This window comes from Carlito syrichta, unplaced genomic scaffold (genome assembly GCF_000164805.1).
Source record: "Carlito syrichta isolate Samal-C Ts95f unplaced genomic scaffold, Tarsius_syrichta-2.0.1 Scaffold309147, whole genome shotgun sequence".
In the NCBI taxonomy this organism is placed as follows: domain Eukaryota; kingdom Metazoa; phylum Chordata; class Mammalia; order Primates; family Tarsiidae; genus Carlito; species Carlito syrichta.
Window position 1 is genome coordinate 366658 of NW_007253243.1, and position 21897 is coordinate 388554.

The 21897-nt window shown below is 56.0% G+C and overlaps 1 protein-coding gene across 1 annotated transcript in view; it reads right to left on the reverse strand.

The window, feature by feature from the left end:
* Positions 1-5636: 5636 nt before the first annotated feature.
* The window catches only part of FADS2 (fatty acid desaturase 2), a 39566-nt gene continuing 23305 nt past the window's right edge, over positions 5637-21897 (reverse strand). The window contains exons 5-12 of the mRNA XM_008066854.2: positions 19584-19709; positions 11608-11668; positions 11174-11250; positions 8124-8221; positions 7835-7931; positions 7534-7613; positions 6249-6374; positions 5637-5882 (exon numbers count right to left, since the gene is read on the reverse strand). Coding sequence (XP_008065045.1) covers positions 5831-5882; positions 6249-6374; positions 7534-7613; positions 7835-7931; positions 8124-8221; positions 11174-11250; positions 11608-11668; positions 19584-19709 — 717 coding nt within the window. The 3' untranslated portion in view covers positions 5637-5830. The remainder of the gene's footprint in view (positions 5883-6248; positions 6375-7533; positions 7614-7834; positions 7932-8123; positions 8222-11173; positions 11251-11607; positions 11669-19583; positions 19710-21897) is intronic.

The following is a 21897-nucleotide window of genomic DNA, read 5'->3' on the forward strand; positions in this document are numbered from 1 at the left end:
ACCCGCAGGCTCAGGCAATTCACTCACCTCAGCCTCCCAAAGCGCGGGATTACAGGCTGAGCCACCGAGCCCGGCTAGGCGATCTTTCTGCCTCAGCCTTCCAAGTAGTTGGAACTATAGGCACACGCCACCACACCCAACTAATTTTTTTGATTTATTGTAGAGATGAGGTTTTGCCAAGTTGCTCAGGCTGGTCTCGAACCCGTGGGCGCAGGCAGTTCTCTCACCTTGGCCTCCCAAAGAGCTGGGACTATAGGCATGAGCCACTGCACCTGGCCCCATGTTCCTTTATTATTGTCTACACAAGAGTCCTGGGCCCAGAGAAAAAGCCAAGCCATTCAGGAAGAAGTGAGCCTTTATCTCAATAGCCACCTGCACTGGGTGAGCTCTTATCTCCTCCACAGGGACTAACTGCCCTCCTTACTGCCTGCAACCCCTCCTCGCTCCCTGGGAGCATGCTGACATTTGACATGATGGGGGCGGGGCACCTTGGTATGGAAACTAGTCCTTTCTTTGCAAGGGGAAGTAGAGGTGACAGGGGGACTGCTGATTTAGAAGCAGAAATTGGCTGCCATGTGGACTCTGGTCATCCTTCCCCTCTCTGGTCTTGGCCTCCTCGTTCAGAACGGAGGTGTCGGGATTAGATCGCTCAGGGCCTTGAATATTAGAGCATCATGACTTTGACAGGGACTAGAGGGTCTGGGGGTGTTGGTAGGAGCCCCAGTTGAGTACAGGGACAGGAGGGGGCAGTTAGGCTGAGAGCAGATATGGGCGTTCCCAGCCCCTTGACCCAAGGGCAGTGCTCAAGGGCCAGGCGGGGCTGGGAGAAGGTCCTGGTGCTCAGACAATGACTGTGTCCATTTGTTCCTCCAATTAGCCAACATTGACTAAGAGTCTCCCAGCTCTGGGAGATTTTGGAAAAGGAGGTACACAGGGCCTGGCCCTGCTTGTCACACTGGGAGTGACCGGTAGGTGTAGGAAGTGGGCAAACTCATTGGTGACAGGGCAAGTCATGGGTCTGTCTCTGGCCTTTCCCACACGAGCTTCCCACCCGCTGTGTCCTGGGTCAACACCGCTGCTACCCCCTGTTGCTCTTTTTTTTGGATACTTGCTCTTGGAGCAGACGTCATAGAAGAAAGACCTAAATGCCTCCATAGTCCATAATAGGGGAGGATGATAAGAACGTGGTTGTAATATCCTAGAATGCCGGGTGGCTGCTTGTTCTGTTGAGGAACTGGCCACAGGAAGCCAGTCTGGTTAGAAAAGGAAAAGGCAGTTAAGGACTGGGCGAGGTGGCTCATGCCTGCAATCGCATCACTCTGGGAAGTTGAGGTGGGAGGATCACTTGAAGCCAGGAGTTCGAGACCAGGCTGGGTGACGTAGCAAGATCCCATCAAAATGAAAAAAAAGTTGACCCCCTTCTGTACCAATTTTTTTTTTGAGTTGGAGTCCCAGTCTGTCACCCAGGCTGGAGTGTAGTGGCATGCTCACGGCCACCACAGTCTCGGCCTACTGGACTCAGGCGATCCTTCTGCCTCAGCCTTCCAACTAGCTGGAACTACAGGCATGCGCCACCATGCCTGGTTAATTTTTTGATTTATTGTAGAGATGAGGTCTCGCTAAGTTGCCCAGGCTGGTCTGGAGCCCGTGGGCCCAGGTAATCCTCTCACTTCGGCCTCCCAAAGTGCTGAGATTATAGATGTGAGCCACCGTACCCGGCCTAATTTTTTTTTTAATTGGTTGGGCACAGTAGTGCGTGCCTGTATGTAGTCCCAGCTACTCAGGAGGCTGAGGCAGGAGGATCACTTGAGCCCAGGAATTCCAGGTTGCAGTGTTCAGTGACAGCCTGTGACTAGCCACTGCACTCCAGCCTAAACATAGTAAAATCCTATCTCTACAAGAAAATGAAAAACTAGCTGAGCTTGGTGATGTGTGCCTGTAGTCCCAGCTACTTGGGAGGTTGAGGTGGAAGGATCGCTTGAGTCTAGCAGGAGGCCACAGTGAGCCACGTGTATGCCACTGTACTCCAACCTGGGTGACAGCAAGACCCTGTCTCAACAAACACATTCTTCCCAGACAGTTGCTGGGTGCCCCTCTGGTTCCACAGTTTTCCATATCCATCTCAGATGTTAGAACAGGGGCTCTTTGAGACGCAGGTCCTGTCCAGAGGGATACACCTCTCCAGGGATGGTGCAGCCAGGCCAGCTGAGGTGTCCTTAATGGGCCCAAGTGCTGGGTCACAGGAGCAGTGACCGGTCACTCCCGATGGCAATCCAAGCTCAGCCCCAGAGGCTGCCACTCCTGCCCTGGCCCATGTTGCCAAAGGCTGCTCTCCCCTCCCGGTGGGCCCCAAGGGCTTCTGAGTGTCCAGCCAGCTGCCTGAGGGCCTGGTGCCACAGATCCACACACAGCCGAGTTGCTTGGCCAGTCCCTCCTCTGGGCCTGGTGCCCACACACGCCCTCACTACCCACAAAGCCGATACCCTTTATCTTGGTAGCCACGCGACGTGGGTGAGCACTTATCTTCTTCCCAGGGACTGACTGCCCTCCTTACTGCCTGTAACCCCGCTGGCCTCCTGGGAGCAGTCTGACATTTGGCGTGGTGGGGGCGGGTCACCTTGGTATGGGAACCAGACATTTGCACGCAGGGGGAAGAGGTGACTAGGGGGACTGCTTGGTTAGAAGCAGAAATCCCCCTCACTACTGTGTGGCCTCAGGCTATCCTTGCCCTCTCTGGTCTCAGCCTCCTCGCCCAGGATTGAGGTGACAGGGTGTTGGACCGCTCAGGGACTTGAATATTAGAACATCATGACTTTGGCAGGGGCTAGCAGGTCTGGGGGTGTTGGTAGGAGCCCCAGTTGAGTACAGGGACAGGAGGGGGCAGTTACACAGAGAGTAGATATGGATGTTCCCAGCTCCTTGACCCAAGGGCAGTGCTCAAGGGCCAGGCGGGGCTGGAAGCAGGTCCCAGTGCTCAGAGGAAGTCCGTTCCGGCACTCACAGCTGAAGCATTCACCTGGCCTTCAGCCCTCTCCCACCACTCGCCCCCTCCTCAAGACTCCTGGGTGTCACAGGGGATGGACCCTGATCTCCAGCTGGCCGAGTGAGGGGGGGGTGAGGGCTTGTGGCCATCCTTGCCTTGTGCCATCCTGGGAGCCGAGGATGCGGATGGAACATTAGGCAGGGTGGGAAGGATGGAAGGCGCATTCTCTGAGCCTTGAAGGCCTCCAGTGGATCCGCCAGAAGGGTAAGGCCAAGGGCTCACAGGTGTTGACATGGCAGTAGCCTTAGGCCCCTCTGGCCCTGCCCCTGTGTGAACTGTGGCCCAGAGAGCCAGGCAGGGCAAAAGACGCCCCCAAGGCCACTCAGTGAGTCTGTGGGGGTGGTCTGCCTCCTGGCTCAGGGCTTCCTCTTAACCCCAGGCCCTGCTCTAGGCACCCCTCAGCCAACAGGGAGCCACACACACCCCACCTGTCAGCTGGCTGTTCCTACCTGGCTGGACTCCATGCAGGCAAAGCTGGGGTCGGGGCAGCGGAAGGGGGTTGAAGGTCTACACTGGCACTCTCCCCGGCCCGTCTGGGAGGAGCTTCAAGGCAGAGGGAGCCCCTGAGTGCTGGCTACCCAGGTGCTCTCCGCCCCTCCCTGGCACACCTGCCCAGGCTTGGGCCTGCCAGCCCAGAGATGATCAGAGCAGCTTGGGGACAAACTCTCCAAGTACCCCCGACTCTCCCTGGGCTCTGGGGTCACAAGCCTAGGACCCGGTCTCTGTGCCGTTGCCTGTGAACTGGTGACCCCGGGCGGGGACGACAGCGGCCTTCCCCCCCTATATGGTTTCTGAACGAGCCACTGCACGGGCACAGGATCCACAAAAGAGACACCTCGGTCCCCAGCTTCTTCTGAGGCCTGGGATTGCTTGCCCTGGTGCTCTGCAGGAGGACAACTGGCCCAGGGAAGAGGGCAGATTGCACCCGGAGTGATGAGGCGACAGATGGGGTTCTTCCTGAAAGCCTCGTGTGGTTCCAGTGCGGCTCTGGAATTCGATCAGGATCAGCTGCGAGACCAGGAAGGCGGCCCAGTATTCCTCATTTGCCCCGAGTTCCCAGCCCAGAGTGTACTTCAGAGGCAAGGAGGGGTAGGGGCAGGGTGACCACAGGTGAGGGAGGCAAGCTCTGGGCCCCTCCTTGGTGCCCAGGCGTGCTGGGCCTCCCCCGCGGCCCAGCACCCTGGCCTGGCCTTGGCATGCAGGAAGCACATGGAGGTGAGAATAAAATTACTTCTTTTATTTCCAAAAATGTAGGGGTGGGGAAGTGACACGATAAAATTTAAGATCAGTTCCCTACGGACTTATCCTGTCTCTGGGAGAGCAACCGGAGCGGGGGGGGCAGGCAGGTCCTGTTGCCTTGGCAACACTAGATACTGGTCCCTCCAGGCTGGCTTGTGCTAGGGGTGGGGGTCCCCCACTCTGAGCCATGCATGGCCGCCCCTCCCTTGTACCTACATATTGGTTAGTGTAAGGTTAGATTTCGCAAGGCAGCAGCTCAGGGCCCCTCCCAGTGGCGACTTCCCCTCCCCGCCTTGCCTGCCTGACCCCTCAGCTGCCCTCACCTCCGGCCCCATCTCCTCCTCTTCCCAGCTCCAGCTTGGCCCTCAGGAAGCACCCCCTCCCTAGCCCTTTGGGGATGCCTCCTCCCGAGACTCCCTCCCCTCTGCCTTCCCTGACAATCAGGGTCACTGCTGCCTCTGAGGCTCAGCCCAGGCTGGCGGGGGCAGATTGTCACAAGGTCCAGGCTCGCCGCACCCCTCTAATCAGAATGCGTCCTGGAGCAAAAGGTTTAAAATAGCAAAAGCACAGACAGGGAGAGCCCAGGGAGAGAGACAGAGCGCTGTTCACATGGCAGCTGCAGCACTGCCCAGTCCCAGCGCCCTCCTGCAGGGCCCAAGTCCTCAGCCAGGCAGCCAGGAACTGGCAGACACTGCCCGGCTGGTGAGAGAACATTTTGGAGAAGGGTCCGATCGCTCCAAATCTTGGACCTCCATTGAGGACAAGCATCCGAACAGGGCTGGGGGGTGGGGCTGAACCCCCCAGCCTGGCAATCGCCTCTGCTGAGCCCACACAAGGGACTCCCCATTTGGTCCCAGGTCATAGGCTCGAGTTGGGAAGACATGGATGGAACCTGCCCAAGTCCAGGGCCGAGTCAGAGCACCCCAGGGTGGGTAAAGGACATTACCCCAAGGCCCCGAGGCCCAAGCAGGTTGTGCTGCAGGCCTGGGGCCCTGGACAGCTGAAGGAGGCCCCAGGTAGCCATTCCTGCCTTGGAAAGAGACCCAGAGCATAGAGCACCCTTCCCTACAAAAAAGGGCAGACCAGTGGTGGCTGTCAGGGAGAGTGGAACCAGGCCCATGGGGTCAAGGAGCCTTGCCGGACTAGGACCCTGCCCCACAGACCCCAAGAGCGTCTGAAGGCAAAAGAGGGGAGTGTGAGGCCTAGTGGCCAGGCTGCAAGGAGGGGAGTCTCAGGCCAGACCTGTGGACCTCTGGTCTCCTCTGATCTCTAGGAGCAGAGGGTGGAGGTAGGGCCAGGGCCACCTCCCTGGGAGAAAGGTCCAGGAGGGGGCGGGAAGAGGGTCGGGGCTCATGGAAGCGAGGGCCTATGAGGGCAGGGTGCCGGGAGGAGATGAGAAGGGGAAAAGGAGGGAAAGACCAGGCACAGGGCCCGTGAGTGCTGTGGACTCCAGCTCCATGGATATCCCTCAGAACAAAAGCCCACCCTTCCTCTGACCCTCGCCCCCACCCGCGCCCCTTCCCCACGGGCGCCCCGAAGGCTGTGGCTTCATTTGTGGAGGTAGGCGTCCAGCCACAGCTCTCCAGACTTCTTCAGGGACCTGCAAAGAGAAAGGGGCAGGGACCAGGACTCAGGGACCAGGATGGGGGCCGAGGAGCCCAGGGAGTGGGAGTGGGGGCCGTGAAGAGGTGGCAGGTGCTTCCTCTCAGCTCCAAACAGGGCTTGCGCCGCCACTGGGGCCTTCAGGGCTGCTAGCTCTGGGCCCCGAGGAACCCCTTGTGGAAAGACAGAGGGAAAGGCCTCCGAGTGGGGGAGGCGCCCTTGTGGGGGGATGCGGGCCAGGAGGGCCTGGCTCCCCTTGGGGCCGCCACTGCCTTCACCGTGGGTGGCCCCGGCGGCATGGCCCTCAGTCCCCTCAGCCCCCACCCAGCCCCTCCCTCCGCAGCTGCAGACACCCACCCCTCACCTGGTGATGTCTTGCAGGGCCCTCAGCAGCGGCTTCTCCTGGTACTCGATGCCATGCTTGGCACACAGAGACTTCACCAGTGGGGCAATCTTGTGAAGGTTGTGCCGAGGCATGGTGGGGAAGAGGCTGGGAAGAGAGCGGGGTGGGCAGAACATGAAGACACGCGGGAGAGGGCTGAGGTGGAGGCTGGCCGGGGCCCTCGGAGCCCCTGTCCAGGGCAGGACCGGGGTGTGGCCCTTCCTGCCTGCCCACGGGGGCTCCTCTCTGGGTGACGCAGCTGGCACACGTGTGGGTGAGGGTGGGCCCCTTGTGGGCAAGGCTGTATTTGGGCTCTAGGGAGCTGGGAAGATATCTGGTGGCCAGAGACAAGATGCCATGTTTTTCAAAAAAGAAAAGAAACAGGTGAGGAATGACAGGAAAAGGAACAGTGACAAGAGGGGACACAAGAACAAGTGGCAGCGGGGCAGTTCCTCAGCCACAGATGTTCCAGGCAAGCTATCTAGTTGGGCCTGTTTCCCTGTCAAGACAGCGGGATCCATAACCTTGCTAGCAGCCGGCCACACTGGCTCACGCCTGTAATCCTAGCACTTTGGGAGGCCGAAGGGAGAGGATTGCCTGAGCCCAGGGGTTTGAGACCAGCCTGGGCAACTTGGCGAGACCCCATCTCTATAATAAATCAAAAATTAGCCGGGCGTGGTAGCGCATGCCTGTAGTTCCAGCTACTTGGAAGGCTGAGGCGGAAGGATCGCCGGAGTCCAGCAGGTCGAGGCTGCAGTGGCTGGGAGCGTGCCACTGCACTCCAGTTGGGGTGATGGAGTGAGACACCAACTCAAAAAAAAAAAAAAAAAGTTTCTCACCTCGGCCTCCCAAAGTGCTGGGATTATAGACATGAGCCACCACACCTGGCATAAACTGTATTTTCTAATCTAAAAAAAAAAAAATTAGCCAGGCGTGGTTGCACATGCCTATAGTTCCAGTTATTTGGAAGAGTGAGGCTGAAGAGTCACCTGAGCCTAGCAGGTAGAGACTGCAGTGGCCATAAGCGTGCCACTGCACTCCAGCCTGGGTGACAGAGTGAGACTCCAACTCAGCAAAAAATAATAATAATCTTGTTAGCCTCACGGGATCGTGCTTTGTCCATGCAAACTCTCTGTAACTACTAAGCTCCAGCCACGTGACACAGGACTGGGGGCATCAATGCACCTCGGGGAGACGAGAGGAAGTCCCTGCTCCCCCACGGTGGGTCTCCCCGCCTTCCCCGGGCCCCATCCAGGCCTGCGCTCACTGGTGCTCGATCTGGAAGTTGAGGTGTCCGCTGAACCAGTCATTGAAGAAGGACTGCTCCACGTTGCAGGTGGCGGCCAGCTGTGGGGGAAGGGACAGGAGTGGCCAAGAGTGAAGGCAGAAGATCCAAGAGTCTCACCCGGGGGTCCCTGGCCCACCCCTCTATGTTGTAGCGTTCTGTCTAGGGACCTCAGCCTCCCCAGACCCTCCACCCATCCCTCCTGGGGATTCCTGCCACCCTTTCTTGCTCAACCTTGCAGCTACCCGTGACCCCTGACCTCTTTCTCCGCCGCTTCCCTCACCTGGCTACTGAACCAGTCACGGTAGGGCTCACGGTCAATCTCCATGACGATGTGGTTCATCTGTGTGACCCACACAAACCAGTGACTTTCCAGGAACCTGCAGGAGAGTCCGGCTCAGCCATGGCAGATGGACCCACGGTCCCGGGGCCTCCCTTGCGGAGGCGCCAGGACAGGAGGTCCCGGGGCAAGGCAGAGGCATCTGAGCCTCTCCTCAGGGAGTGCACACCAAGCCCCCATCTACGTGCCAGTGCTCGTGAGGGCCAGGGAGGGACCAGCAAAGCTCAGGCACCTGATGAAGTTGAGGAAGAGGAGGGCTCCCAGGATGCCATAGAAAGGAATGTAGGTGACGAAGAAGCGAGCATAGTAGCTGATGGCCCAGGCCAGGTCCTGCGGAGAGAGACAAGATCAGGCGTGGCTTGCGCCGCCCACCCTGCCCGACACGGGCACGGCCCATACTCAAGGCCAGCAGCGGTGCCCAAGAGAAACCCCAGCAAGCCTGTTTCTGGGGAGATGCTGAATGTCTAGCAGCAGGAAGTAGACCGTGCTCTGCTCTTCGGGGAGATTCATGGACAGGCAGCAGGTTGTTAGCCGAGGGCGCCACGGGTCAGGGCCAGGGGATTCTGAAGGTGGTTCCCAACCCTAGGACAGGTCCCCAGTGGCCCTGCTCAACAGTGGGTCTCCTCCTGGCTGGCCTCTTACTCCAGCATGACAGCGAGGAGGGCAGAGTCAGCAGGCACCGGTGTCCCACCTCAGGGCCCTGGCAGCAGCCTCAGACGCTGCCAGCCTCCCCCTACAGCCCTGCTCCTGTGCCCCTCGCTGGGGTGGTGACAGGGACTGGGCTTGGGCGTCTTCTCTCCTATCCCCTGCTGCTCCACCCTTCACCGTCCACGTCCTCTGCTGTCCAAGCCCCCGCCTCAGTTGGACCAGGGCAGCAGTCTCCCCGGGGTCTCTTGCTTGTCCTCATGGCCACCAGCAACCACAATGACCTTCACTCCAAGAGGGCCGCTCTCTCCCTGCTAAAGTCCCCGCCCCACCCACCCAGAATCGCCCACGAACCCCGTGGGGCTGGAACCTCTCTCCTCAGCCGCCTGACCCAGATCATTCCCTCCCCAGGGCCTTTGCTTGCTCATCCCTCTGCCAGGAGAGCTCATTCTACTGTAGTTTATGCAGATGGCACATGCCATGGGCTCAGGACAGTCTCCGAGGTGGGGGGCAGGGCAAATGACAGAGGAACACAGTTATGTTTGTGTCTTAAAATAGATGCCACCAGCTGGGTGCGGTGGCTCAATGCCTGTGGTCTCAGCACTTTGGGAGGCTGAGGGAAGAGGATTGCCTGGGCCCAGAGACTGAGACCAACCTGGGCCATATGGCGAGACCTCGTCTCTACAATAAATTTAAAAATTAGCCAGGAGTGGTGGCATCCACCTGTAGTTCCACCTACATGGAAGGCTGAGGCAGAAGAATCGCCTGAGCCCAGCAGGTTGAGGCTGCGGTGGCCGGGAGCATGCCACTACACTCCAGCCTGGGTGACAGAGTGACACCCCCAACTCAAAAAAAAAAGCTCTTGGGGTCTACCATCATCTCTGCTCTAGGCCAGGGCTCCCCACCTCCACACAGCTAGTGTGTTGGCCTGGACGCTTCTTCGTCATAGGGGCTGTCCTGGGTATGCATTTAGCACCATCCTGGCTGGATGCCCACTGGGTGCCAGGAGCACCCTCCGGCCCCCAAGTGTGACAATCAAAAATGTCTCCAGAGATTGCCCAATGGCCCAAGAGGACCGCCTGCTGAGCACCACTGGCCCAGGTCACAGCTGCATGCAGGCCTCGAAAGGCTGAGGGCTTAGCAGATGATTTCCCTGCCTCTGCACTCTGACCCTTTTCAGGGACACTGTGTGATTTCGTTTTCTAGTTAATGCTTTGCTCCTTAGAGAACAAACACAGTTTTAAAAAAAGGTTACATATTTGCATCAAGTCATTTGCCATAAAAACGGATTAAAACACCCCCAGCAAGGTCCCCCAGCCAGCACAGCAGGGCTCAGGTGGCTTTCCAGTGGTGACTCTTCCGGGGGCCTAGGTGAGCCCCATGGAAACAGCAGTCCCTGGAGTGGGGAGATCTGACTTTAATTTCAGCCACTGAGCTGAGCCAGAAACTCTGGGTGGGCCCCTCAGTCACTCCAGGCCCTACCTGCCCTGTCAGTAAAACAAGATTGGCTGGGCTCGGTGGCTCAGCCTGTAATGCCAGCACTTTGGGAGGCCGAGGTGAGTGGATTGCCTGAGCCTGAGGGTTCGAGACCCGCCCAGGCAACTTGGTGAGACCTCACCTCTACAATAAATCAAAAAATTAGCCGGGTGTGGTAGCGCGCGCCTGTAGTTCCAGCTACTTGGAAGGCTGAGGCGGAAGGATCGCCGGAGCCCAGCAGTTCGAGGTTGCAGTGGCCAGGAGCAGCCACTGCACTCCAGTCTGGGTGACAGAGTGAGACTCCAACTCAAAAAACAAAAAACAAGATTGAATGACATGAGCAAGGTGCCTCGCTTCACTGTTCCTAGAACACAGGAATACTGACCAAACACTCGCTTTTGAGAGAACAGCAAGACAACCAGTGTGTCTGAGAAGCGAATGCGTACAGACTCTGCCAGGATGGGGCTGGTAGAGACTTCCAGAGTCGTGCCTTCCCCCCCACCTGCCCTGCTCCAGCCCTGCGTGGGCCCTCTCAGTAGACTCGCCAGACATGTCCCTTGCCTACACTTTCAATGAGACGATGTAAGACAAGGTTCTTCGAGGCCCTTAAAGTGTCCTACAAATATGAGATGCTATTTGATCTTTTTTTGTTTGAGTTGGGATTTCACCCTCTCACCCAGGCTGGAGTACAGTGGCACCACCAAGACTCATCGTAGTCTCGACCTCCTGGGCTCAGGCAATCCTTCAGCCTCAGCCTCCCGAGTAGCTAGGAATGCAGACATGTGTCACCATGCCTCCTGGATAATTTTTAATTTTTTTTTGTAGAGACAAGGTCTTGCTATGCTGTCCAGGTTGGGCTTAAGCGATTGTTCCCCCCACCTCGGCCTCCCAAAGTACTGCAATTACAGGTGTGAGTCACCATACTCAGCTGCCTTCAGCTTTCTGTGGAGGTTCTGCAAAGGCTGGGCTGCCCAGCTGGACACCCCCTGTGTGTGGTGGAGGGGGTGGAGATGTCAGGGACTGGCTCCTGGTGGTCCCAGTACTGAGAGTGACATGCCTGGGGCCCCACCGAGGCACACAGGGACACAGCACAAGATCGCCAGACCCACTGGCCCCGGTCACCGCCCTCCTCACCCCGAGCCTGCTCTCTACTCAACTTACCACCCAGTCCTTGCGAACGATCATGGTCATGATGATCTGGTACTGGAAATACATGGGGATGAGCAGCGGCGGCCCAACTGTAGGAGAGAGAGCAGAGACGCTGAGAGGCGTCCCGTCAGCTGGAAGGCCAGAAAGAGGTGGGCCGAGCTCTGAACGCAGGGCCAGCCCTGCAGCCGTGAGAGGAGCCAGGGAGCCCAGGAGGACGGTGGGCAGACAGCCCCAGGACCACCAAGTGTGTGACCCTGGGACTCTCCAAGGCTCTGCGTCCCCTCCTGGCCTGACCTTGGGCCAAGAGGGTTCTGCACTGGATGGGTGCTGTGGCCCCGCTTTCCGTCACCTTCTGGGTCTGAAAAGGGTGTCGGGCAGGAGGGCGAGCGATGCCGCTCTGGGGGTGGGGAGGTCCCGGGAGAGGTTCTGAGGGGCCCAGCACTCACTCAGGAAGAAGTACTCATGCTGGCGGTTGTAAGGCAGGTACTTTAGCTTCTTCTTGCCGTACTGAGGAAAGAAAAGCAATCTTGAGCACCCCGTGGCCTTCGGTCCAGCCTTCCGCCCTCCGCCACTGCCTCGTCGTCCCCTTCCCCTTGCCCACGGTGATCCTCTGTCCCCTTCCCATCAATCTGCCCCCTCTGGCCCTCTGGGCTCTCCCTGCCCTGGCCAGCAGGGGCCACGCTTCCTCAGCCCTAGCTGAGCATGCCAGGTCCAAATGGCGTCAATCTTCCTCAAGCCCACGAGGCTGGCGGTTCTGAGGCTGGGCTCAAGAGTTAAGTCACTGCTTAAGTCCACAGGAAACAGCCTCAGCTGGGAAACGCACCCAAAAAGCTGACTCAGAGCCCACGTGACAGGTGCTGAATAAACACTCGTGGAATGAATACACGATAGAACTGCTCACACGGGGTACAGGCACCCAGAGAGAGCTCCTAGGTCACCCTAGAGTCCCTAGGTAAGGGCCCCAGAATTATTACCAGCCGTCAGGCTGGGAGCATTTGCCTGCCTGGAATCTTCTGGTAATTTCCCAAAGCAAACACCTCCTCCCCAGGAAGACTCTTATACTTGGGGACAGAAAAGAGAAGGCCAGGACATCAACTCCTCAGGCCACACTGGTTACCACAAGTCCCACCTAGGGCACTAGTTCCCTCACCATCAGAGCCTGCACCCTTGGGGCAGCCTGGTGCCCAGAGACTTCGACTGAGGCGGGCTGGGCCGGGGCCTGGTCATCATCATCCAAAGCCGTCCAGGTCACTCAGCAAGAGCCAGGTGTGGGGGTCGTGGCCCGGGGTATGGGGGGAGGTCCCTGGAGCCCTTCAGTACCACGGTCCAGTCCCTAGGGACCAGTTGGCCCTGCTCCTCAGGGACTGAGACCAAAGATGCCGTTCCCTCCTCCAGCTTGCAATGTAGGGGGGTCGCTTGCGGAGCCAGACTTGGCGCCAAGAAGCGAGTCTGACTATACTCGCTTAACCTCTCTGGAATCCAAATTGCTGGCTGGAGCCAATGGGAATGTGGCCATAAGTGCCAAGTCCTGACCCCAGGACTCTGCCCTGCCCATCATCTGTTCCCCCAGATCCAAGGGCCAGGGCTGCTTCCTCCGATGGTATCCTGTCCTATTTATTGTGGTCGGGAGATCTAAGTGAATTACAGAGGTTATGAACCTTGGATGGCGTCCAGGCCGATGCCCCTGCTGTCTAGGTGAGAACATAGAAAGGGAGGTCACTGTCAACGCCACGGGGCAAGCCCATGGACTCCCAAAGGGGAGGGGCCGTGGGTGGGAACAAAGCCAAACCCATCCATGGGACTTGCAACTTGGTGCTAATGGCCATGGTCACGACACACCCAGCTGAAGCTCTCCCAGAAACAATCGCTTTGTTCCATGTGGCCTTCTGAGCCTTGGCAAGGTTCTCACTCATTCCCAGAAAGTAGGGCCATTTGCCTGAAGACTATCATTAAGGTCAGGGCTGAGGCCGGCCTTAGAGCGGTCCGAGCCCAGGAGGCCTTGAAGGGCGTCTTTGATGAGTCCCCAGTGGCAGTGCAGGCTGGAGGGAGCATGGCGGCAAGGTGTGGCCACTCTGGGGGGTTGCCGCAGTCCAGGGTTCCAGGGAGCCTGTGGCCCACAGGACAGACCCTGGGTCTTGCCCTAGCCTCCTCCCAGAGGCCAAGAAACTGGCTTATGGGTTTAGCTCTGAGAGCAGCTTCTCCAGCCCTGGCCAGGAGTCTGTCCACCACTGCTCTGCCCACGGGTCACCCCGACCTTCTCGGCATGGTCCAGCCCTACTCAGGAGTGAGTGCAACAGTCCAGGCAGGTCAGCAGGGGCCAGAGGGTCCCACAGAGGGCCTGAGGGCAGTGGGGGCAGGGAGGCATTGGGGAGTTTCTTTGAAGCAGTATTTGCATAGCAAGCATACTCCTCATGGGTTATGGCAGCTTCTGGGGGGATGACAGAGATGACAGGGGTTGACACTCCTGTGGCTGTCCCTGGCTCTAGCTGTGTCCCTTCGGTGCTCCAGACTGACTGGTAGGAGTCAAGGCCTCAGAATTGGTCTCTGAAGGATCCCAACTTTGGGAGGCAGCGGGGTTCAGGATCTGGAAGCAATCTGCCATCAGAGAAACTGCCTCTTTTCCCCGAGCTTTGGAGTTCTGGCTGCAAAATGGAGGTGTGAGGTGTACTTTACAGGGATGCTGAGGGACGGACGGATGAAAGGGACAGACACGCACCGTGGGGCCTGAAGGAAAGGCTAGTGACAGCCACGTGTGTGTGTGTGTGTGTGTGTGTGTGTGTGTGTGTGGTGATATACCAACATGCCACTGCACGTCTGTTCCCATCTCTCTCTCTTTTTTTTTTTGAGTTGGAGTCTCACTCTGTTGCCCAGACTGTAGTGCAGTGGCTGCTCCCAGTCCCCGCAGCCTCGACCTGCTGGGCTCCGGCGATCCTTCCGCCTCAGCCTTCCAAGTACTTGAAACTACAGGCGCGCGCTACCACACCCGGCTAATTTTTTCATTTATCGTAGAGATGAGGTCTCGCCAAGTTGTCCAGATGGGTCTCGAACCCGTGGGTTCAGGCAATCCACTCACCTCGGCCTCCCAAGGCGCGGATTACAGGCTGAGCCACTGAGCCCGGCTGTTCCCATCTCAATGGCCACCCACAGGGCAGCCGCAAGGTGGGCTGTAGGGTACAGCTGCCCCCCAGAGCTCCCCTGCTCAAACCAGGAAGTCCAGGCATGGTTTGGGAGGCCAAGCCCCGTGCCACAACTACCCCTTTGCCCTCTCCTCATACCCGGTTCCTTGCCAACACCTTTTGCCGAAGTCACAGGAACAGGGAAGGGACGGGAGATGTACTTTAGAAGGTACCAAACTCGGAAGACCAGTGTCTGACTGCTCAGAAAACCTGAGCTATCCAGCAAACACATTTACCAAGGGCCTTCCAGGCACTAGCCCTGGGTAGGGTTCCCCAGGACTCAGAAGCCCTGGCCTGGCTCTAGAGTTTGGACAATGGTGCTTCCTTTTGGTAGCTGCCACCTTGAGCATATCATTTTGTCTCTCTTGGCCTTAGCTGTTCCATCTATAAAAGGGGTCAATGACAGCCTCATGAGCCAAGCGAGGACTACGATATTTCACAAGCATACCGCCATGGCGGTGCTGAGCCCACAGGCTCACTCAACAAGAGTCAAACTTCTTCCCAGGGGGGCTGCGAGACCCCAAGTGCGAGGAATGGAGGACTCCTCGCATCTCCTCTCCACCTCAAGCAATCCTCTCGCTTCAGTCTCCCAAACTGTTGGGATTATAAGCGTGAGCCACCCCACACTCAGCTTTTAAGGGTTATATCTTAAAAACAAAGGGAGAAGGCCCAGGAGGCAGGGCCGGAAGGGAGCTGCCAGGAAGATAAACACAGCTCCCACCCAGCCGGGCAAGGGCAAGGGCATGGGTGGTACCGGTGGTGGCCAGACCCCAAGAAGAAGATGGTGACACACATGGGCCTCGCCTTGACCAGGAACACTGCATTTCCAAGTCAGGGCTGGTATCCTGGGACACGGGCTGGGGCAGAGGCAGGGAGCGCGGCTGGGCCGAGCGGCTGGGCTGACCCTCCTGCGTTCCACCTCCCCACAGACCACAAGACCAGGCTTGGATGAGGGCCTGGAAGCGGGGGGTGCTGGGCCATGTGGAGGGACTTTTCAGCTTTGGAACAAAATGTCTGAGGAATGACAAGGGCCTCCCTTGTCCGTCCAGGGCTGGGGGGAGGGGAGCTGTCGCCAAGCCCAGTCTCTGGATCTGGGAACCTGCAAATTCACACACACAGAGGCGTGAGCAGCAAGGCCTCCCCAGCCAGGGCAGAACAGTAAGGTCCCAGACCAAAGATCCTGGGAGGAGGGCGTGGGGCTCCAATGGGCCTGGCGGCTTCTGCCTGTTCACGAAGGTCTACCTGATGCCACAGGCAGAGGAGAGGGGCAGGGGCAGTTTCCCACATGAATGGAGGCGGGGAATCCCAGGTGGGGCACGCCTTCTGGGGCCCATTTACAGCGCTGTACGGATAACTGCCTCACCAGCCCCCTCAACGACATGGCAAAAGAGAGGTCAGCCGGACAAACAAGACAGCCGCCCCTATCCCCACTGTTTCATTCAGTTCTGAAAGGTCCACTCTACGAAATAAAACCCAAAGCAGAAGCAAGAGTGGAGCTATCAGAAAGAAAGAGATGGCCAGGCGCGATGGCTCACGCCTATAATCCCAGCACTTTGGGAGGGCGAGGTGGGAGGATTGTCTGAGCCCAGTAGGTAGAGGCTGCAGGGGCCGTGAGCCATGCCACTGCCCTCCAGCCTGGGCAACAGAGTGAGACTCCGACTCAAAAAAAAGAGGAAGAGATGACGTCTTTGTCACTTTCCAGGACATAGCTGTCTACCCAGGAAACTCAAGAGAATCAAGCAAAAACCAACTAGAATTATAAGAGATATGAGCAGGACAAATGCAGCTACCTAAATAATCATTGTTTTCCTGAATCCTGGAGAAACCCCAATCATGATAACAGAAATATTCAACATAGAAGGGTTCCTTTTTTTTTTTTTTTTTTTTTTGAGTCAGTGTCTCACTCAGTCATCTTGATTGGAGTGAGTGCATTGGCACCATCACGGCTCACCACAGGCTCGACCTCCTGGGCTCAGGTGATCCCACCTCAGCCTCCTGAGTAGTTGGGACTACAGGTGCATGCCACCACACCTACCTAATTTTCTGTAGAGATGAGGTCTTGCTATGTTGCCCAGGCTGGTCTTGAAGTCCTGGCCTCAAGTGATCCTCTCGCTTCAACCTCCCAAACTGTTGGGATTATAGGCGTGAGCCACCCCACACTCAGCTGTTAAGGGTTATATCTTAAAAAGAACATCTGGGCAACCCCCTCGGGCCCCTCCCACTATGGGAGTTTTTCTGTCCTCTCAATAAATCCTGCTTTCTCACACACACAAAAAAGAAACATCCGCAGGGTGTGGTGGCTCACGCCTGTAATCTCAGCACTTTGGGAGGTGGAGGCAAGAGGACTATCTTAGCCCAGGGGGTTCGAGACTAGCCTAGGCAACTTGGCAAGACCTCATCTCTATAATAAATCAAAAAATTAGCTGGGCATGGTGGCACTCACCTGTAGTTCCAGCTACTTGGAAGGCTGAGGCGAAAGGATCGCCTGAACCCAGCAGGCTGAGGCTGTGGTGGCTGTGAGTGTGCCACTGCACTCCAGCCTAGGTGACAGTGAAATTCCAACTCAAAAAAAAAGGACCAAAATGCAGAAAACTAACCAAGAAAAGGGTTTCCCTGCTGAGACCCCGCTGGTCACAGTCCTGCAAGTCACCTGACTGGGCTGCTTTGCTTATCCGTGCCTGGAGATAGGAGCCCTGGTAGGAATCCTCCATGTGGAGGCCGGAAGGATGGCTTGGGACTCTGACGCAGGGTTGCCTGGGGCAAGCTGGGTGGCCCTGTTGAGGTGAGTGGGACTGGCATGTGACAAGTGCCATCAGACCCACTGTTACCTCAGTCAAGAGCCCAGAGTTCCTCCCAGGGCAGCATCGTCCTGTGGGCATAGGGGCATAGTTCAATCAGGACCCCAGAAAGCACTAGCCCTTTCCCCGTGAGTATAAGAGGAGGTTTGCACAGAACACCATGGCACTGGCCGCAGACTTCCAAATGCCACTGGCAAATGGACAACCAGATCCCTGGAGCCTCCCACCCCGTCCCCTTCCCGAAAGCCAAAAGCGTCAGGGGTGAGACACTGGAAGAGGCTTCACCAGACACCAGGCAGAGAGAGGAAAGATGCCCTCTTGGCCGCACAGCTTGTGGGACTAGATTTTCTCTGCTAGTGACACAGAGAACCTTTTCCAGGATAGCCCATGGCAGGACAACAGAAAGCGTCCCCAAGAAAGGGAATCTTTGTTCCCACTTATCAGAAGGCCCCAGGTTCATCAGCTCTGCTATCTAGATACCACTGATCAAAGCTAGCAAACCATTTCCTAGAAGAAAAAGAAAAGCATGTATTTTGGCAGAAAACAGAATCCCTGTCAGGCCAGAGAGCTCAATGCTTCCAAAGCACAGAACTTTGGCTAATTTCCTGTGAAGGGGCCATGTCACAGAGAACCCAGGTTTCTACTCAGATATTTTCCTGGGTGGAAATGAAAGGGGGGACCAGCCAGTCTGCTCTCCTTGTTCCAAGGCCTTGGACACCAACACTGTTGGGAGTACTCCATTCGTATGCCGCTCCTTACTGAGGGTCCACTGGCCTCCTTTGGCAAGGCCTCACCATGCCCTACTCTGTGCGCAGCACTGTGATTCTTTTTTTTTGAGTCAGAGTCTCACTTGGTCACCCAGGCTGGAGTGCAGTGGCATGCTCACGGCCACTGCAGCCTCGACCTGCTGGGCTCAGGTGATCCTTCCACCTCAGCCTTCCAAGTAGCTGGAGCTACAGGAACACACCACCACGCCTGGCTAATTTTTAAAAATATATTGTAGAGACAAGGTCTCACTAAGTTGCCCAGGTTGGTCTCGAATCCAGGGGTTCAGGTGATCCTCTCGCCTCTATCTCCCAAAGTGTTGGGATTACAGGCGTGAGCCACTGCGCCCGGCTGCCCTGTCATTCTTAAGATCTGCATAAAAGCAACAAGGAGCCTCTAAACTTTGGTTTCATCATCAATGTGTTTCCACAAATTTTTTTCTTGTAAATTAAACCCTGGCCGGGTGTGGTGGCTCAAGTCTGTAATCCCCAGCACTTTGGGAGGCCGAGGCAAGAGGACTGCCTGAGCCCAGGGGTTCAAGACCAGCCTGGACAACATGGTGAGACTGCGATTCTACAATATATCAAATAAATTAGCCAGGTGTGGTAGCGCGGGCCTGTAGTTCCAGCTACTTGGAAGGCTGAGGCAGAAGGATCGCCTGAGCCTAGCAGGTTGACGCTGAGGTGGCCATGAGCATGCTACTATACTCCAGCCTGGGCAACAGAGTGAGACTCTGACTCAAAAAATAAAAATAGCCGGGCTCGGTGGTTCAGCCTGGAATCCCGCACCTTTGGGAGGCTGAGGTGAGTGGAATGCCTGAGCCCGCGGGTTCAAGACCCGCCTGGGCAACTTGACGAGACCTCATCTCTACAATAAATCAAAAATTAGCCGGGCGTGGTAGCGCGCGCCTGTAGTTCCAGCTACTCGGAAGGCTGAGGCGGAGGGATCACCAGAGCCCAGCAGGTCGAGGCTGTGGTGGCTGGGAGCGGCCACTGCACTCCAGTCTGGGCAACAGAGTGAGACTCCAACTCAAAAAAATAAATAAATAAAAATAAAAATAATTTAATTAATATTTTTTTCATTTTCATTTTTTTATTTTTTGACGAGAAAGCAGGATTTATTGAGGACAGAAAAGCTCCCACAGTGGGAGGGGGCTCGAGTGAGTTGCCCCTATTTTTTTTTTTAAAAGGAGCCGTGTCCAGTATTTACATGTGAGGCCATTCCACATAAATTCCAGCTGCAGGCCAGGTGTGGTGGCTCACATCCCTAATCCCAGCACTTTAAGAAGCCGAGGCAGGAGGATCGCTTGAGACCAGGAGTTCAAGACCAGCCTGGGCAACATGGCGAGACCCTGTCTCTACAAAAAAAATAGGAAAAATTAGCCAGATGTGGTGGCAGACATCTCTAGTCACAGCTACTCAGGAAGCTGAGGCGAGAGGATCTCCTGAGCTTGGGAGATCAAGGCTGTGGTGAGCCATGACTGTGTCACTACACTCCAGCCTGGGAGACAGAGTGAAACCCTATCTCTAAATGAATGAATGAACAAGTTCCAGCTGGAACAGTCAGGGTACCTAGGAAAGGAATCAGCTGCCATGTGCCTGGCTGATGTCAGCCCTGCAGGAGTCCTCCCTGCTCCCACCTGAGGCCAAACACTACCTAGGGCAATACCTCCCTTAGTCATACCTCAACTGGCTGCCATTCGCCCAGGACAAACACGTGTAGCATGTTTACATCCGGGTCCTTCTGGAAGATGTTGGGCTTGGCGTGGTGCTGGAAGTGGCGATGGTTCCACCAGTTGGCAGAGGCACCCTGTGGGGGAAGAGAGGCTGGAGTGAGCCACGCCGTCCACTGGAGACCCAGAGGCCCAGTACCTCGGGACCCCCAAAGTCAGAATAAAGCCTTGCCACCGCTAAGCCCAGAGCATGGGCCAGCCCCAAATGGAGTCAAATCACTTCATCCCTTTGTGTCTCGGTTTCCCCAATCAGAAGACTGCAAAGGTGGATTAGGAGTGGGACCGTGTGGGTGGAGGCTTCCACGCCCACTCACCCACCACACGTCTCTCAGTGACAGAGCTGTGTAAGACAAACAAATCTCAGGGACAGTAAGAAGTGGCCCCCACCACATGGCCCAGCAGTTTCCCTCCTGGGTGGAGACCCAAGAGAAATGAAAACATGTCCATACAAAACCCTGCATCAGAGTGTTCACAGCAGCATTCTTCAGAATAACCCAAAGCAGAAACAATTCAAACATCCACCCACAGAGGGACAAATAAAACGTGGTATGTCCATACAACGGGATACTGTTTAGCCAGGTCATAAAATGGAACGAAATGCTAACACATGCCACAGCAGAGATGAACCTTGAAAAACTACGCTAAGTGAAAGAAGTCAGCCATAGACATCACATGTCACGGGACTGTGCTGATACGGATTACCCAAAATAGGGAGATCTGTAGAGAGAGGAAGATTAGTGGATGCCTAGAGCTAGGGTGTGGGGGAGGGAGGGACTGAGGGGGTTGAGGTGCGATGATTTCCTTTGGGGGTCACAAAGAGGCTCTAAAATTGCACACATCTGTGTAACTGTGACTATACTACAAGTTATTGATCTGTATACTTTATTATTTATTTTATTTTATTTTTTTGAGTTGGAGACTCGCTTTGTCTCCCAGTTTGTAGTGCAGTGGCACGCTCACGTCCACCACAGCCTCCACCTGCTGGGCTCAGGTGATCCTCCTACCTCAGTCTTCCAAGTAGTTGGAACTACAGGTGTGCACCACCACACCTGGCTCATTTTTTAATTATTGTAGGTCTTGCCAAGTTGCCCAGGCTGGTCTGGAACCCATGGGCTCAGGCCATCCTCTCACCTCGGCCTCCCAAAGTGCTGGGATTATAGGTGTGAGCCACCCCACCCGGCTATCTGTATACTTTTAATGGGCAAATTGTGTATCATCTAAATTACATCTCAATAAAACTTTTTTTTAAAAAGAAAGCCAGGTTGGCTCATGTCAACCTCCAAAAGTGTTGGGACTACAGGCATGAGCCAACGCACATTGCGTGTCAAGCCCTCCCGACAACCTTTCTGGGTGCGTCTTCACCCTTCAACACAGGAGCATGACTGAGCTCTTCAAGAGCAAAGACCACTTGTGATCTGCTTCTTTTTGATATTTTTTATATTTCTATTTATTTATTTATTTATTGAGTTGGAGTCTCACTCTTGCCCAGACTGGAGTGCAGTGGCCGCTCCCAGCCACCGCAACCTCGACTGCTGGGCTCTGGTGATCCTTCCGCCTCAGCCTTCCGAGTGGCCGGAATTACAGGCACACACTACCACACCCGACTGATTTTTGATTTATTGTAGAGATGAGGTCTCGCCAAGTTGCCCAGGCGGGTCTCGAACCCGTGGGTTCAAGCAATCCACTCACCTCAGCCTCCCAAGGTGCGGGATTACAGGCTGAGCCACTGAGCCCGGCTAAAAAAAATTTTTAAATTAGCCAAGTGTGTTGGCAAGCACCTGTAGTTCCAGCTACTCGGGAGACTGAGGCAAAAGGATCACTGGAGACCAAGAGGTTGAGGCCGCGTTGAGCCATGATTGTGCCACTGCTCTCCAGTTTGAGTGAGACCCTAACTTGAAAAAATAAAATAAAAAACACTGCAACTCTATTCACAATAGCAAACACATGGAACCAACCCTGCTGCCCATTGAAGCTGGAATGGATTTTAAAAAGTAGTACATATGGACTATTATACAGCCATAAAGAAGGACAAACATATGGACTTCACAGCAACTTGGATGGATTTACAGTCAATCATACTCAGCGATCTATCACAGAAACAAAGAATAGAGTACCATATGTTCTCGCTCATAAGCAGACCTGCAACAATTATAATAATGTAAGAAAGGGATAGCCGGGCTTGGTGGCTCAGCCTGTAATCCCACATTTTGGGAGGCTGAGGTGAGTGGATTGCCTGAGACCACGGGTTCGAGACCCGCCTGGGCA